At 41.6% G+C, this 17,474-nt stretch overlaps 1 protein-coding gene across 1 annotated transcript in view; it reads right to left on the bottom strand.

Moving 5' to 3' along the window:
- LOC115364662 (GDNF family receptor alpha-2-like) overlaps positions 1–13,072 on the bottom strand; it is a 49,326-nt gene extending 36,254 nt beyond the window's left edge. Inside the window, exons 1-2 of the mRNA XM_030059190.1 lie at positions 12,449–13,072; positions 10,478–10,828 (exon numbers count right to left, since the gene is read on the bottom strand). Of these exons, the coding sequence (XP_029915050.1) occupies positions 10,478–10,828; positions 12,449–12,500 (403 nt within the window). The 5' untranslated portion in view covers positions 12,501–13,072. The remainder of the gene's footprint in view (positions 1–10,477; positions 10,829–12,448) is intronic.
- Positions 13,073–17,474: the final 4,402 nt, after the last annotated feature.

Genomic DNA, 17,474 nt, shown 5'->3' with positions numbered 1-17,474 from the left:
GTCTACCACACCAGGCAGGACCCCAGGTGCAGGCTGTGCAAAGATGCCCCTGAGGCAATACAGCACATTACAGCAGGATGCAACATGCTGGCAGGTACGGCATACATGGAGCACCATAACCAAGTGGCCGGCATAGTGTGCAGGAACATCTGCGCCAAATTGGGGCTGGAGGTCCCAGAGTCAACATGGAAGACACCTCCAAAGGTGGTTGAGAACGACAGAGCCAAGATCCTGTGGGACTTCCAGACCCAGACTGATAAACTGGTGGTGGTTAATCAACCAGACATCGTGGTGATCAACAAACAGCAGAAGAAGGCAGTCGTGATAGATGTAGCGATCCGAAGCTCTCAGGGCTATGACCCCCAAAGTGGGAGAGTGGCTCCAGCAGATTCCAGGAACAACATCTGCGCTCTCTGTCCAGAAGAGTGCAGTCCTCAGAACAGCTAAGATACTGTGCAGAAACCTGAGGACCCCAGCTTGAAGGAGACACAATATATGTGTCACAGACACTCATACATATATAGTGCACAAACTACAGTATATACACAAAACAAATCCAGTGTGGGAACAAAGACACTTGAGTAAATATCTGTAAAGTCTGAATGCCCATGCCTCCATTTTTCAAGTGTACTTAAACAGCTGGTCATGGACTGTACCTGTGTGTGTGTGTGTGTGTGTGTGTGTGTGTGTGTGTGTGTGTGTGTGTGTGTGTGTGTGTGTGTGTGTGTACCAGGTATTACTAATGTTGTGGTAAAAGTCATGTTGTGGGGACTCGGCTCCCTTATGGGGACAAAAAGCAAGTCCCCTTGGTGAAAATTATCGATTTTAGGGTGAACACCTGATTTAAAGGTGAGCTAACTTTAGGGTTAGGTTAAGGTTAGGCTTAGGGTTAGGGGTTAGGGTTAGAGTTAGGTATAGGTAGTGGTTAGGCTTACAGTTTGGATAAGTCTTCAGAAAATTAATGCCATGTCCTCTGAAGAGATGGAAACATGACTGTGTGTGTGAGTGTGTGTGTGTGTGTGTGTGTGTGTGTGTGTGTGTGTGCAAGACAGCGAAAGGGAGAGAGACAGAAAAGGGAGAGAAACAGAGAAAGAAACAAGATAAAAGACAAAATAGGAGTGAGAGAGCAGATACTCTAAAGGAGACAGAGACACAGAGAGAGAGAGAGAAAGACAAAATCACCTAAAGTGTAACAAATTTTTACTTGCATGGCTATTTCTTTGTGTGTGTCTGACTGTGCCTCAAGATATGTATACTAGGGCTGTGAATTGGACTCACTACAACATGCATCATAACACACCTCTTGCAATGTGATTTGCAGCATGATACACTGGAACACAAAACTGACTGAAAATGTATAAATGGAGCTTTAGATGCAATGTACTGCGTAACATCTGGGTAGACTTATCACACCTTTTACACAGCTACGTTAAATACTTGATTCTGATTGGTCAATTAAGGCATTCTGCGGCCAGTTGTTTCAGGAAAAACAGACCATTGTCAAGCTGTCACCTCATCACCATACCTGTCCACCAAGTCCTACTGCTATGTGTTGCAGGCTAATGTTTGCACACTAGCTACATGCACAGAATGAAGTCAGGCCAGCGGCTGATTGAGGAGGCGCCCCTGGCCGAGCTCATACCACATATCAAGGCCTTACCACAGCGGTGTGGGTTTGATTCCAGTCTGGGTCGTTTGTTGCATGTCATGCCTTCTCTCTCCCCCACTGTGGTTGTCAAATAAAGCAAAACCCCCACATAATAACATTAAAAAATGTCTGACTTATGTCAAAAAGCCGTTATGACTATTAATCTCCATTAACAAGATTATTGGGCTCCAACCACTGCAGACTGGGAGAAGTGGAGCTTTCCTCCATCGGGTGACAGCAGCAGGTGAGTTCCTGTCCTCACTGCCCGCCTGTTGTAGACCAGTTACTTTGGCAACCATGACACGTAAACATGATGGCAACCCCCACCCTAAAAATATGTATCTATATATATATAGATATATATCTATATATAGCTATAGATATAGATATAGATATAGATATATTCTATTTTTTATGCTTTTGTTACTGTTGATGTGGAACCAGCTCTACAAACTAATGCAATGAACTTTTTTTTTCTTAGCAGAAACTTGTATGCTAATAAATCAAGCATTGACAATTCATTGGCTTCTTCCATGAGGTAAAAATAGAAATAAGTACAAGATCAACTCTGACACGGTCATCTATAAAAAAAAAAAAAAAGACTTTTGCTTCGCCTCCATTATTTTTTTAATAGAAGACCACATCATCATGGATTATTCCTTACATATAACAGATCAGTTGAGTCAGTTTGTGACAAACTCAAAACAATTTAATTCAAAGTTGCCATTCCAATTTGTTCGAACAGAAGCACAGCGCACTGAAATGTCGATGTCATAACATTATATTAAACATGCATTATGTACATAAATGATAAATAACTGATTTTGACTGATTTCTAAGAAACAATCCAGGAACCACTGGACATCATGAGGGTGTAGCAGTAACTCCACCGCTTAGACACACATTTACTTATTTTTACTTTTCACCGAAACTGGCAAAAAGGCTTTTTCGTTGGCACAATTCACTACTTTCAGATGGTAGTCAGTAAGCTAATATTTTAGGCACAGGTGTGTTTATGATGCATCCCAACAACAGCAGAGGCCACCAAGCACTAGATGGGCACTATTTTTGTCACTTTTCTAAATTGTATACAGCCCATTTGAGTGAATTTGATTATTCACAAACAAGAAGTAATACATGAAAACGTGTAAAAACAAAAAACAAACAAAAAAAACAAAACAAAACAAAAAAAAAGTTGGCAGCATTCAAACTCCATTACCATGTGCAGGCTCAAGAACCACCTGCAATACTTTCATGGACCATCAGGTGGCCACAGGTTGAAAACCGCTGTTCTACTGCACAAAAAAAAAAAAAAAGAAAAGAAAAAAGAAAAAAAAATACCACTGCGACACTCAGCTGTCTGTATTATGTTTCTTTTTCATAAGAACCCTCTGTCTCACCCACGTCCCCCCACCTTTGTTCATGTTAGCCTTTACATTTCTGTTGAGCGAGACTTGAGATCTGCCAGTATGTATAATTACAACAGTTACTTCTTATGCTGCAGTGTTTCAGAAGCCTTTCAAAAAGTCAAGCTTACCACTCAGAAAACAAGCACCTCAACCCTCTTGCCATGTCTCTTTTTAAGGAGTAGATATAGCTGTTCTGTAATTCAAACAGAGGCCAATATAAAAGCTTAATGCCTCTTCCAGTGCACCAGGAACAGTTGGCCTGTATCGGGCAACACGGAATAAATGATGCTGCATCTTCCGCCAGGAGCAAATCTCGTTGTGAGGTTGCTTACCATTTGGTTCAGGCAGCTCTTTACAGTGTAAGGAAGCTTCACTGCACAATCACCCGGGAATCAAATTATGGTAATCCACATTGAATTTCATAAGTGGAAATTTAAAGTACTGTGGTGATTCTACTAAACAATAATGTCAAACCCCAACAGTAGCTGTGGTTAATGAATTTTAAAAGCTTATTTACATGAATGTTACAAGCCATGCTGAATCATATAATTGCAAAACACACCATAACACACCCTTAGGATGTGAAAAAACCCACAGCAGGAGGCCTTGTTGTACTCTGAAAAAAAAAACTGCTCTTTGACAGTCACCCTGGACCCAATTATGCATTCATCAAGTAATAGAAAATTCGTCCCAGCTGTTTAGTGATAAGATGGTTTTAGCCGCAGGGCAACAACTTATCGCTGTAATTAAGCCTCCGTTTGACTTCATTTGCTCTGACAGTATGGAGCATGACCGCCGTGGCTCAGACAGACAATCAGGCCTTTCCCGAGTTTCGGCATTAGAGGAATGCTGCTCTTGGATTCAGAGTCTTCTCTTGCCGTAAGGGGTTTTATGAAGCTGTTAGGCACCATCAATCATCCTTCACATATGCATTATCAATGAAGCTAAACTCCTGAGGTGATGGAAATTGTCCTATGGATTTTTTTTTAGTGACAGTCTTGGCAAACAGGTTATGGCTTGAAGCAAAGTCGATTTAAATAACAGTCATTCTCCTTGTTTTGTTTTAAAAGGTGCCCTGGAATAATTGCGTTCTTTCATATTGATGTCATATTTTTCCCCTATTTATTATGGGCATAGCCAGGAAAGTCTGAAAAAAGGTCATGTTAGACATTATTACATCACATTCACACTAAAAACATATGATTCAACATTGCCTTTTGTTTTATATTAATTACATGCAAAGAAAGCCAAGGTTCATCTATTAAATCAATCTATAGCATCATTCAATGTAATCATTTCAAGGCAAACAGTGGAATAAGGAATATATTTATATATCTCAACAGCATTTGAAATGAAAGAAATGTGTTTATCTTTCTCTCAACTCACTCACAGTGCTGTGTTCATTTCAACAAAGAAAATATAAAGCAATGTGGAAGCATAAACACATCTTTCTTCAATTTGTGCTTAACGGAACATGAGTTGAAGCATAAATTCGGTTAACGGCTCAGCTTTTGAAGGGATATTGACATTTTAAACTCAATTTCAAACCATACAAATAGAATATTGGATTAGCTCAGAAGATAAAAAAATATTTCAAGTCACAATTTCAATCCAACGTGGCATGATGGGCAAACACAGCCGAGAAGATGAGTGCTGAAATTTTCAGTGTTCCCTTTGGCTATGCCAATACTATGTTAACGCAGATAGTTACACACTTGCTCACCTAAATCAGCATTTTAATATGTGGTGTCACATATTAATATGTTGAATTTACTTTAACTTCTATAAAAAATACAGGGATGCCGACATCATCTTTATGGCATAACAGACACACGGGAGCCCCTCATTGCTTTAACAAATCTTATGTCAAAATGAATGCATAAAACACTGTATTTTTATGTTACATATTCAGTAAAAATTTACAGCTGCTTAAAATGGTTCATACAGCATCAAATAACTAATATTTAATGTACTACATGATTAAGGCTATACCAACACGATGAAACTAATGATTGTAATAAATGTATTTGCTAACAGATTTATGAAATATATATATTGCATTTGGTTTATTTTCCATTATGTTCTAATTCTCACACATGCAGGTAAGAGCACTTGGCCGACTGATTCTATCAGTATTATTTCATTTAATGATGCTGAGGGACAGAGAGAAAAAGGTGTGTGTGTGTGTGTGTGTGTGTGTGTGTGTGTGTGTGTGTTGGGTGGGGGGCAGCCATGCTGTGATGACAGCTGCTATGCCTGGTAGTTGACTTCCACGATGCACATTCATTCACCACCGCTGTGAACCTTTCTGCCAGGAGTGAGTCCTAATGCCCACATCATGACAGTATTCACTGAGCAGAATGGCCTGTCACTCACACCCCCCTCCCCCCAACCCCTCCTCCACTCACACACACACACATACAAACACACACACACACACGCACGCACCCATCCCCACAGCCCCCGACAGAGAGGCTGAGAACTCACTCCACAATAATAGACTAGTCTAAACTCCACCACCTAGCCCTCATTTCAGCCACACTGTCGCACTCTATCTATACACACTTGATCGTGAATAGGAGTCATCTCAGGCCCATTCAGCTTACAGTATAGAAAATCATTAGACAGATTTACGAGGACAAACAGCGCCCGTATTCTCATCATATTTCACTGATCCTTTTCACATTTTGGAACAAGAGAATGAAAAGGGAGATGGGATGAAAAGGAGGAGGAGGGGCGGTGCTGAAAACCCCTATTGATCAGGCCCAGAAACTATCGACACATCCCTTCCTCTGATGATGAAGTAGCCACCTAGCGAGTGCCGGCTGGGTTTCCAGCACAGGGAGGGAGAGAGCAGAGAGGACATATTCAGCATGCAGGAGCCAGCTTCCCCTATCCCCTGACATGTGGGGCAGGCTGGAAAAATGTTCTGCTTATGACAGTGGATGGCTAAGGTAATGGCCGGTGACTGCTACCATTGCTCATAGTAATGATGGTTTCACCCAGGAATACTGTGTACCTTTGTAACCCCTCCTCTGTAGTTTCCCCCTATGACTCTCTCTATCTTCCTCTCACTCTTTCATTCTTTGCTTTTCTCTCTGTCCCTCTCTTAAATTCCCTCTCTCTCCTCCTTCATTTATGTACTCTTCTCTCCTCCGCTCCCTCATCTCCTCAGCCTTCTCTTGTCCTGCCACAGTCCCTCATAACATGCACACCAGGCCAACACTGTAGTTTTCATGTAACTTCCTGCAGCATTAGGAGCCAGCCAGTGGTATTAGCGTGGGATAGTGACATATTCAGAGGGTGACCTTTGCAATGCTGACATTCATGAAAATGGGGAAAATAAATCATTCCACAAAATTGTCTTCTTCCCTCGTCATTTCATGTAAAGATACAGTCTCCCCTCATAATAAGCTGAAATAGACTTGTATGGGCTACTGGTTGAACTATCCTTTCTCTCTCTGCAGTAAAAGTTGGCTCAGCTAATTAAACTGCAATGAAAGGTCCACACAAAAGATCTTGGGTTCCTACTTTGAGATTCAGGATGTGGTTTCAGAGCCAAAGCTATGAAATAATGTATGTGGGAGGTGTGGAACTTATCGTTTAAATTACCAATTCTACTGCAAACCTGCCAGGCAATATCCACATGAGGCCCAAGGCACAATTGAAAGTGAACCGCAGTCACCTATACAATATCCCTGTGTGTAGCAGCCAATGTTTCTTTCTTAGTAATTACTTCTTTTATGGATTCAAACTGCTAACCCTCATTGCCTCACACCAAGACAGGCACATTCAGAGGAAAAACCACCCATTATCCATCAAGGATGGCTGCACTGACGCATTGAATACAGGTTCCATTTTCCATTAGAAACCACAATTAACAGGTCACTATTAGCACTATTACTGACAGCTCAAAAACTGGCATTATAACACCCTTTAAGAGCGTTGTCTTACATGGTGTGGTGCAGCACAGTGGCCTAAAGGCAGGGTGACAAATGCACAGAGATCAAGGATCAAGAGGCAAATCTAACCCAACATGCTGGCTTTCAGAGCTTGTTACGAACAGCAAATAGATTCACATTGCTAAATACGGTGTTGGGGAGTTGAAAATGCTGTGGAAGCTTAGGTGCCACCAACAACTGAATTGTGTCAAAGTGCTTACTACTTGTATTTCAAGAAGATACACCAAGCAGCACTTGATGACAGTTTTGAGATGTGCTGCTGTTACACTGAGACAGTGGCACTCAGCATAAAGTATTTTCTAAGCAGGATGTACTGTTTCATTGCACTGACAAATTGTCAACTTTGAAACACATTTGAGAGATTCAGACCTCTTATTGGATAAATTGGAGACATGCGTCCTGCTCTCAAGTGTCTAGACCCTGTTTGCTATCACCTTGTAGGTCTTTTTTAGTTACAGCCCTAAACAAGCATTGTGTGGGCCGATGTCATTTGCAGCTGCATTCTGTGGACACAGGACAGCAGCTTAAAGACCTTTCCACTGAAGCAATTTCATGGTAAGTTTGATTTGACTTTGCAGAGGAAAGATCGACTAACTTTTCAAACTCGGGGTAGACTCTCTACCTTGGAAATGTTGGGAGCATTAGTTCCCTTTCACCCAGTTCAGTTCATTTACAGCTAAGCATGACATTTTTAGTTATCAGACTGTAGCAGTCAACTTTAGTGGGAGAGAGCGGCGAAAGATGCATGTCAGCATACTGCAAGTCAGATTCAAACGCATGCAGACACGGTACATGCACTCTTCCCAGGCAAGTTTACTAGCCCACTCAACCCCTGGAGCAAATCATCACACATTATTTCAGTTACATGATTTCATAGCTCCTTAATGAACTTATGATGATGGATTGCAAACTAAAAACAAAAATAAACTCTCGGATTGTGTCTTTTAGCTCACATTGATTATTGCAATCTACATGATTTAGAAAACCTGAACAGTGTTTTAAAGCACCACAGGTTAAAATTAGTTCACAGGTACAAGGGTATTGCCTGCTACCAATGTTTTGGTAATCAACTCCAAACCTGCATGCCCAACCTGGTGCCCCATGTCAGCAGAGCCATAAGTAACACACCTTCTCAGGCAGTGTTGTCCCAGCGGGGGTGAGACACCATATGGGCAATCTTCACTGTACATTGTCTTGGGCCACTGACCCTCCATGCAAAGTGCCCACCACACAAAGTGACAAAATGAGTGTGCACTCAAGATGCGACCCAGACGTTGCTCTTCATACAGAGCTTATCGACAAGAGTCACCTGTAGCACTCTGTCTCCGTCTCCTTACTCTCCTTCACCATTTCTTGCTCTGTCTGTCCTTACTCCTCTTCTTTTTTGCCATCTTTCTCTGTTATTCTCGTTCGCCTCATCTGTCTACATTAACAAAAGCAAACCACTTTCAAAGCTATATTAGATGCTACAATATATTGCACAACAACTCCATCGAAACCTTCCTGTTTTGTCCACAACGATTTTTAAAGTGGCTTAGCAACATTTCGGACAGGTCTGTTGGGATTCAGCCTTTCGTGTTTGTTTCCAGAGATGGATGTTATACACAGATTGTTTCCAGTTAACAAAAGCCTGCTTGACTGCACAATGGATCGTGATTAGATTAAAGCTGCACTGTAAGAGCTTTTTCGTCTGTGTTAAAGCGGGTTTTATCTCCCAAGGCGACAGGGCCAAAACGGGACACCACTGTGAAGCATTCTTCGGACCAGTGGGAAAGAAACACAAGCCCTGTGAAGGACATACTGTAGGCAGAGGAGGTCTCTATCCTTGAGAGCCAGACAACTTGTTTGGTGTATTCAAACACAGAATACACTTTGATTGAAGCATCCATTCATTAAGATAGTTAAGAGAGGGAGAGAGAGACAAAAACAGAGCGAGAAACTGAAAGATCGTTGCAAAGAGAAGGCAATGGGAGCGACAGAGGTAGAAAAAGAGAAACAGACAGACAGAAAAGAAACCGAAGGCCGGGGGTGCATCTCTGTCATTACATTTCCCTTGAACTCATGTCAGGGACCCTCTGCTGCCATCAGCCTGATGAAGTGTAGTTGGTGCCATGAGCAGTCAGCCTGGCGAATCACTTCACGGATCACATCACAAAACACCATCATGCTCAAAGCTCGGAGACCTTGCAGCGCTTCACCATTAGCCCACGTGTCAAAACAGCTGAATATATTACATTCTCCATCGTTACATAGCATGACACTTGACATCAGTAGATTCAACCATGGCACAGAGTATGTGAATAAGCATGTAACATGTCATCACCCTGTCCTGGACCCCCTCCTCCCTTTCGCCCAATCTATAGTGCATGGTGCACCCAACCCCTTCTGTTTGACTCGTCTCGTTCTTAATTAGAATTACTGGGTGCTTGTTACGCTCAAGGATTGGAGCACTGGGTAATGTCAGTCCAGTGCTGACATGCTTTATGCTTGCGGCATGGATTACGGTGTGAACCAGAGGGTTTCAAGGTTTCCACAAGAGTGCTATTTTGTGCTCGTGGACGCATAAGGGTCATTGAGCTATAGGACTGTAACCTAATAATATGGTAATATGGAACACTTTAGGTGAAAACCAATAGGTCTACCATAACACGTCTACCTAATGTAATCCCATTACAGCTCCATTACCTTAGAGAGGGTGAGAAAAGCAGGAAAGCATATATTTTTCATTGGAGAGTTTCTGGGTATCTCTTTAACAGGACATTAGGGAATAGGGCATCATTAAAGGGTGTGATGTGGATCTTTGCTATCTCTGCTTGGAGAGCACACTGGTTCTGGAGGCTGGAAAAGAGGTAACATGATAGGGAATGCTGAGAGTATCAGTATCCATAAAGATCATCTTTTGGCCATCCACAAACATGTTATTTACACAGGTTGTATATTTTGTTTGCACATATATCACATACAGTCTTACACATACTGTAGCAAGAGACAGAATATGATCATGCCCTTTAATGAGGCACATGTAGAGCTGTGCGATACATGTTCAGTGACACCACTGATCATATAGCAAGCTCAGCTCACACCCACAGAGAAGACATGTAAGAAAACAAATAATCAGTGTGCCTGATTATAACCAGAGTGCCTGGTTCAGAAAGTGGAACAATGAATAATGTGGATGCACTATAGGCATTATTTTGACTCTGTTCATTGTGATTAGTAAACTGTATGCATTAGCTGAGTGGTGAAAAGGTAAGAAAAAAAAAAAAAAAACAAGTGCTAAGGCCATGCAAATGCGCAGGTCGATTTAGAATGAAAATGCCATGGTTCAAAGAGCTGCTATAGTATGAGGCACTCTAAAATTGCCATACTTTAAAATTTGGGGTGACATGGATTTTGTGTAACTAAGCTCCCACAACTGTGCTAAGTACCTGAGAATCATAAAACCATCTGCCTCCTACCTTCAGTGAGCCCCATGTGGATGCTCCAGTAGCTCTGCAGACACTGCAGCTCCCTCTTCATGCCCCTTTTGCAGCGGCAGTCATACAGGGGGCTAACCAGCAGCACCTCCAGGGCAGCCTGGCACTCCCTGTTGGTGTCCAGCATGGAGTCCTTCTCCTTGCCTACGAGGCACTGGCGCATCACCCGGTACCGAGAGCTGCAGTGAGGGTTCTGGTTGCACATGTCACTGGCCTGGACGCAGTCCACCCACTCTGGCTGGGCTCCAGGCCCAGACCCGGTGCTAGTGGCTCCATCGCCGGCCAAGGGCAAGGACAAAGCTGAGGAACCGCCCCAGGAACCTGCTGCTTCATCTAGGTGGGGGAGATGGGGTGTGGGGTTGGGGTGGGGAATGTAAAGAGAAAAAGGCCTCAGAGATTGTAAGTTGTTGGGTGAGTGGTTTTATTTTTGTGTGCATGTGTGTGAGTGATGGAGTGTGTGAGTGACTGTGCAAGTGCCGGCAGGCAACATGAACACACATGATTTCATTCTTGTTTTGTTATTGCAACATGTAACATGTTGGGGGAAGCAACAGGGTGATCTTTCAGTCAGACAGTGTAACCTTCAAACAGTCCCCCATGACAACCATCCATACCAAAGTGTCCTTGAGCAAAACACTCAACCCCTAAATGTGGCATCTCACAATTCCTGGATTCAAAAGCAAACAAATAAAAACCTTATACTTTAAGATAAGTGATTTACATCTTCATCTGGTTTATGATCAGTGATTGACCTGGGCATACGTGTGTGCTTTAGTGCAAGCTACCAAAAAAAACAAACAAACAAAAAAAAAAAAAAACAGATTTTAGTTTCTCATATTCAATCCCACCTGATAATGAATTGATCAGGAAGGGGTGATACACTATTTCAAATGAATGTCCCAGGTTCACTTCATCGAGAGCATGTTTAATGCATATTCAGATAACCAGATAATTAGCTTATGGAAAGGAAACAGGGCAAGATCCACAGAGCAGAGACCGAGGTGTTGCTACCTTGAAAGGAGTCAAGATTCAAACGCTGCTTCATGCAAAGCCAAGTGGGCTACAGACACCTTTTGGTGAAGTGACAAGAGAGACACCTTGTGGTCGTTTTAAACCTGGAGCCTGGAGAGGAGGGATGCTGCATCAGTATCACACAATAACGGGCAAGAAATGAGTAATAAGAAGTTAATCTGCGAATCAGTCAATTTGATAAATCTCGTCAGGGAACACCGATGTTTAATACCTTCCACAACAAGCAGGTTGTTATAACAATGATAATGATGACGAGGATGATGATGATGATGATGATGATGATGATGATGATAATGATGGTTTGGTGATGATAATGATGATCGTGTTGATGACGATAATGATTTTGATACAGATCATGATGGTAGTGATAATAATGATGATGTTGTGATAGTGATGATGGCAGTGGTGGTGCTGGTAATAATAATAATGATGATGAAGATGATGAAGAAGATGATGATGATGATGACCAATTTTCTCATATTCGCTCCAGCACAAGTATGTAGGTGACAAGACCATAGAGATCAACCTTCTCTCGCGAAAAGTTGAATTTCGGATACGCTGTTATTTAAAAAAAATTGCAATCTATTTCTGCACTATGAAAGCTTTATTCGTTTAATGGATTCAGAAATTACCATTCAGAAATTCAACTGAACAGATCAAGTTCAATTTTGCACTGAGTGACGATTAATTACAATCCAATGAAAACATAAGGCTATAACATAAGGGTCTGAAATCAAATTTACTGTACACAAGTACGAATTTCGGAGTAATCCTGTGCGCCTATAAATAACTCTGGCTTCGGAAAAGTGGACACATGCCTCGAATGTATAGTACTCTACCGATATTTTATTATTTATAAAGGAAATTAACTCTGGAATCATTAAAAACCACACATTTTATTTTCATACAATCACTTCTCACCTAAGAGCAGGGGAAAGATGTAAATATAAATCCACATTGTGACAGACTTCATTATGGATTCAGCGGCAAGGAAGATGAGTTGGGATCCAATTAGGCTATTATTTCCACCTTGCAAAAGACTGTAATTTCCCTCTCCGGATCCTTGACCCAGGCGTAACTATAAAAAAATTCAATATCCTCATTCAACTCTTCAAAAAATACTGGACGCACCTCCGAAAATCCTTGCTTTCCAGTAATGATCCACCAATTTTTTTGGGATATGAGCTTAACACGAGACAGAAAATCCTCTGATATGGAAAACAAAAAATTTTGATACCAATCAATCAATCATTCAATCCATGAAAGGGGTGTTTTTAGGGTCCGTTTGAGCTGCGTTCATATCGACGAACTACTGAGACGTGATCTCTCCGCATTATCAGGGCTCAGACCGCCCGCGCCAATTGCCCCTTAACTTGGGACAAATTGTCTCTAAAACATTCCTTAAACTGGCGTCAACTGAGCTGTGTGCTACGTCAATATGTCTAACGAGGCAGAGCAACTCATCTGAAAGTGCAGGAAAACGCCGACTGATTGCCTGGCTCCCCAAAAGCGGTGCGCTCCTCTGCCTGACTTTGGAAGAGTGTGAAAGCTTCTTTTTCTCTGCATGCGTGTGCTGGCATCACACCACTTTATAAAGACGACTTTCTGTGGTCCAGCAGAGGGCGCTGCTGATAGGCTCTTTTATTGGAAAACTCAGGACTCAATCACACCGAGACCCAATAATAAATGTAACACTAAAGAAAAATCACCATGGTATCCTTGCTATATTCCTATAAGAGCTTAGAATAAGCAGAGTGTGGCACGTAAAAGGGAAATTATTTTGACCTCACTGTGTTTTCCGTGTCTTTTTGTGCTCTTTTGCTCCCCTGTTGCATTACTACTATTACCAGCATATCCTATGGTAAACAATACATTCCTTTTTACCAGTGGTGACTACATGACATTTTCAGTATCCGAACATTCATTATAGAGTGACTATATTCATTTTCCATGAGGATGTTCTGACATATAGAAGCCCTAGACAAGCTGACTCAGACAACTGCCAGCAAGACCTATTAGGCTTTGACTGCAGCACATCAACAGGAATTTTGTGCAGCACTTGATTAGATGGTAAGGAAACGTCCCACACACATTCCAGTTTCATCACATAAGTGCACTGACCACTAGAAGTCATAGGAAGGTTCTCTGGTCAGATGGCAGCGCACAGTGTGGCCTCTATTCAGCTGTTTTGTATAGCCAAAAGGCCAGTTCATTTGTTGGCTGGCATCAGGGCGTCATTCTCTGTGGATTCACACAACTCACAGGAATTTACCAAAGCTTTTAATAGGGATGAATGAGGTTCAAAGGTGGACTTGACGATAATGATGACAACGTCATTATTCAGTTCAGCAATATCCTAACACTTCACATGACATCTGTGTTTCCTCTGATTGAAAGAAAGTCTTAAGAAACAGCACAATGCCTTATTTCATGTTAGTGCTTGGAGGAAATAAGCCTGCAACCCACAGAATCTGTCATTTTTCAAAGTGGCTTCACATTAACCAAAACGACTTTGTCGTGCATCGTCGCTTAAATAGTGTGCGGAATGTCATAAATCTTTACAAATCTTGAAAACAAAGTCTCTATTTAGCGGCCCTGACAGTGACAAACTGCAAGGCCACTAGCTCATAATGACGTTTGACTGTCAGGCCGAGCTTCAGTCCAAAGGGGAAAACAGCTTGCTGCTGCAATGGCAAAATCAGCCTCACTCTGCCTATATTGGCCTGGGCTTATTCTCATCTCCCACCAGGGTTTGTAATCTCTGTCATTATGGAGACAGTGATAAGCATCGTCCACTATGAATGTATCCTGCATTAGCACTGCAGTGGCCAGTGCAGCCTATCCTTTCTCAACTGTTTTTTTTTTTTTTTTTTTTTTAAGTAAAACTGCATCTTGTAACCCAGAAAGCCAACCTTGTGTCTTCTGAGCAAATCATTGCCAGACTATTCCTTGTACTGTCTGCCTGCTAAAACAAGAAGAAATTTGAATTTTCCAAGTAATTTCTCATTGCAGTGGAGCAGCAAAGCAGCGGTAAAGCGCTGTTGCATGCAATATAAAGCTTTACAATGGCTACATCTGTGGGCTAAGGAGGATGAGGCGGTTCATTATAATCCGAAAAGGCATGAAATCAAGAGAGAAAAAACAACACTGGATGAAAGCATTAGCCACCATCACAGCAAATCAAATAGCCAAATTTGCATTGTGAGTACTTATTCAGGCCTCAAATTATCTACATCCATAATAATGTGGTGTATATAAATCCTTTGCATGCTATTTTTTGTGCCAGGCTGCCAGGTCCATGGTGGGAGTTTATTCTTGTTGACATTGCATGATCCACCCCGCTCCGTGGGTATTTAATTGCTCCTTTCTGACTTCATAAAGCATCTGCAGTGCTTTACGTGAACAATTAGAAAGAGCCCACAGAGAAACATCAGCACTCGTCCACGCACACAGATAGTACACGGGCACTCTTTCATGAGCAAGCATATGCATGCACTCCAACCAGCAACCAAGTGCATGCACGCACTCACTCCTGCACACACATATGCACACACAGACACACACACAGATGCACATAATCTGCGTGCCAGATAGTAGTGCCCCCACAAGATAGCTGAAGACTGTAGATAGGGAATGACAAATCTGGATATAGAAGACATTGTTCCCACTACTGAGAGAAATCAGTCCTTGCTTCTGAGAAGTGTGTCTAATATGGTGAATATAGATGATATCATTGTGAATTCACGGGATATGAAATAATGATACGGATTACAGTCAAAGTTAAGACTTGCGGTGACGCAATAACTTGCTATCAGGGAAACAACAGAATGGTTTGCGGGTGAGTTCAGGGGTCAAATGAGAACTCAGGCAGGCTGAACCCTTCACCTCCCTAGAATACAGGAGGCAAACTGCAGTCAAGTGTGTGCGTGGCATGTGTGTGTGTGTGTGTGTGTGTGTGCGTGTGTGTAATTCATGCATGCAGAAGTGAATAACGGCATGACTCTTTTAGAATGGCAGTGAATGTGTTTATGAATCATCCAAAATTGACCAAGGTGAATTAAACGTAATCAGCCAAACGTTACCTATCGAGAATAATATCAACATCTTGAATAAACCACTGAACCTTATGGCTAATGCTTTATCCAGTAATACTTGAGAAAATTAAAAGGCCGCTGGCCTCAGTTGATAAGGTTTTGCTTCGCCTCATAGCTTTGCTTACACAAAAATTAGCTTAAGATTTATCTCAGGGCAAAGGTTGCCGTATCACACTCAAATGTTCCTGCCCTTTGGAGAGAGCACTAATGAATCCCAGTGTATGCATGCACACGCACACACACACACACACACACACACACACACACACACACACAGAAGAAACAGAGAGGTTAAGCATGACTGATTAGATCACTAATCACAGGCTAATTAATGTGTATCTTGGGGAGACCTGTATGGCATGCATATTAGAACACACCTGAAAACAAAACATGGCAAAAACATAACTGCAGGGAATTTTCACTATTAAAAAAATTCAAATAGCAGAAAATAGCTCTCTCTCTGATTTTGTGAATTTTATTCGTTGCTATGCAGGAAGCTAATTAAAAGGTTAAAAACTCAGCATGGACCTTCTTGTTTCTAAATGTCTTTATAACTTCCCCACAGGTAACTTCAAACTAAAAATCTATTTTGATACATTAAAAAGTGAAAAGGAATATATCGTAACATATATCAGCATTCACATCGGTCAGGCGCACAACCAGAAATTAGTTAAAATCAGACAGTTCAGATTGATGTGAGAGGGGAAATGTGAGGAAACAGTGGAGCGACAAGTGCAACAAATCTTTTTCACAGCAGCCATTTTGACATAAAATAAAAGGGTAAACACACGTGATATTGATGACATTAAATATGTTTCCGTTCTATTAAGATGTGACAGAATCTTTCCAGTGAGCCAAAGATTCATCTCTGATAGACCTGAATGAAACAGACTCAAATTATTACTAATGCCTGTGCTTACTCTGCTTTCACAGGTCAAAATGGCTGGCGTGAAAAGGGTCTATTATTTTGACCTTTATCTAGAATGAAGTTATATTTTGCACTATTCTGATTGGTTCGCCTCTGTTTATACAATGAAAAGGCAGCAACTGTTCTTTTTCACAAACGACAAGGATCCTATGTCTGCATTTTTTATACCTGCCAACTCTGGTTTGGGTTGTGTTGAGCTGATAAACTACGCTAAGTTTCTGATGTGACCTCTGCTAGACTCTCTGGAGGCTATCGACCAGTCAGATCCATTTGTTTTCCACGCATTTCAGACATTGTCCATTTTCTATCACATTACTTTGACAGAAATTGAATTTCCTCCGATGCATTTTCATGTATCCTAAGTGCTGTTCTGATCGCTTTGGGAGTATAGCGTTTCCATCGGCTTGATGTTGCAAAAACACTTTGGGTTTAAATTAAAAAAAACAAAGGGAAACTGATTTCATTTTAATGTGGATGTTGACTTTCATTTATTTTTTTCAGGGTGTTTTTGTGAGAAAGCACCATAGGCACGAATCTTTGGCCACGGTCCAAAGGGTGTTTCAAAATCTTACAAGAGCACAGTAAGAGCACATAGAGGACAAAACTCTATCAGTATGCTGGTGCCACGCTGGGCTTCCTGTCTTGTTAGGCTCCAAATTATTGCCATCTTTTTTTAAACCATATTGGCGGCATACAATGAGGACATAAACCTATTCCTATCAAGCTGGAACAAACACATAGCATGAGTCTGCAAATTTTGCCATGGTCTGAAGCTCTTTCCTGAACTCAGTTGTATGTATTTTTTTAAAGAGTGTAACTTTTGCAGGCAGCAGCATCAACAGAAATATCATGTTTTAGGAGTGATTGGTTGCTGGTTCAATTTCAGCATCCTGCCATAACGGCTGGAAACAGCGCTACAGCATGT

Source organism: Myripristis murdjan, chromosome 9 (assembly GCF_902150065.1).
Source record: "Myripristis murdjan chromosome 9, fMyrMur1.1, whole genome shotgun sequence".
Taxonomy (NCBI): Eukaryota; Metazoa; Chordata; class Actinopteri; order Holocentriformes; family Holocentridae; genus Myripristis; species Myripristis murdjan.
This window is presented reverse-complemented; position numbering and strand designations above follow the sequence as displayed.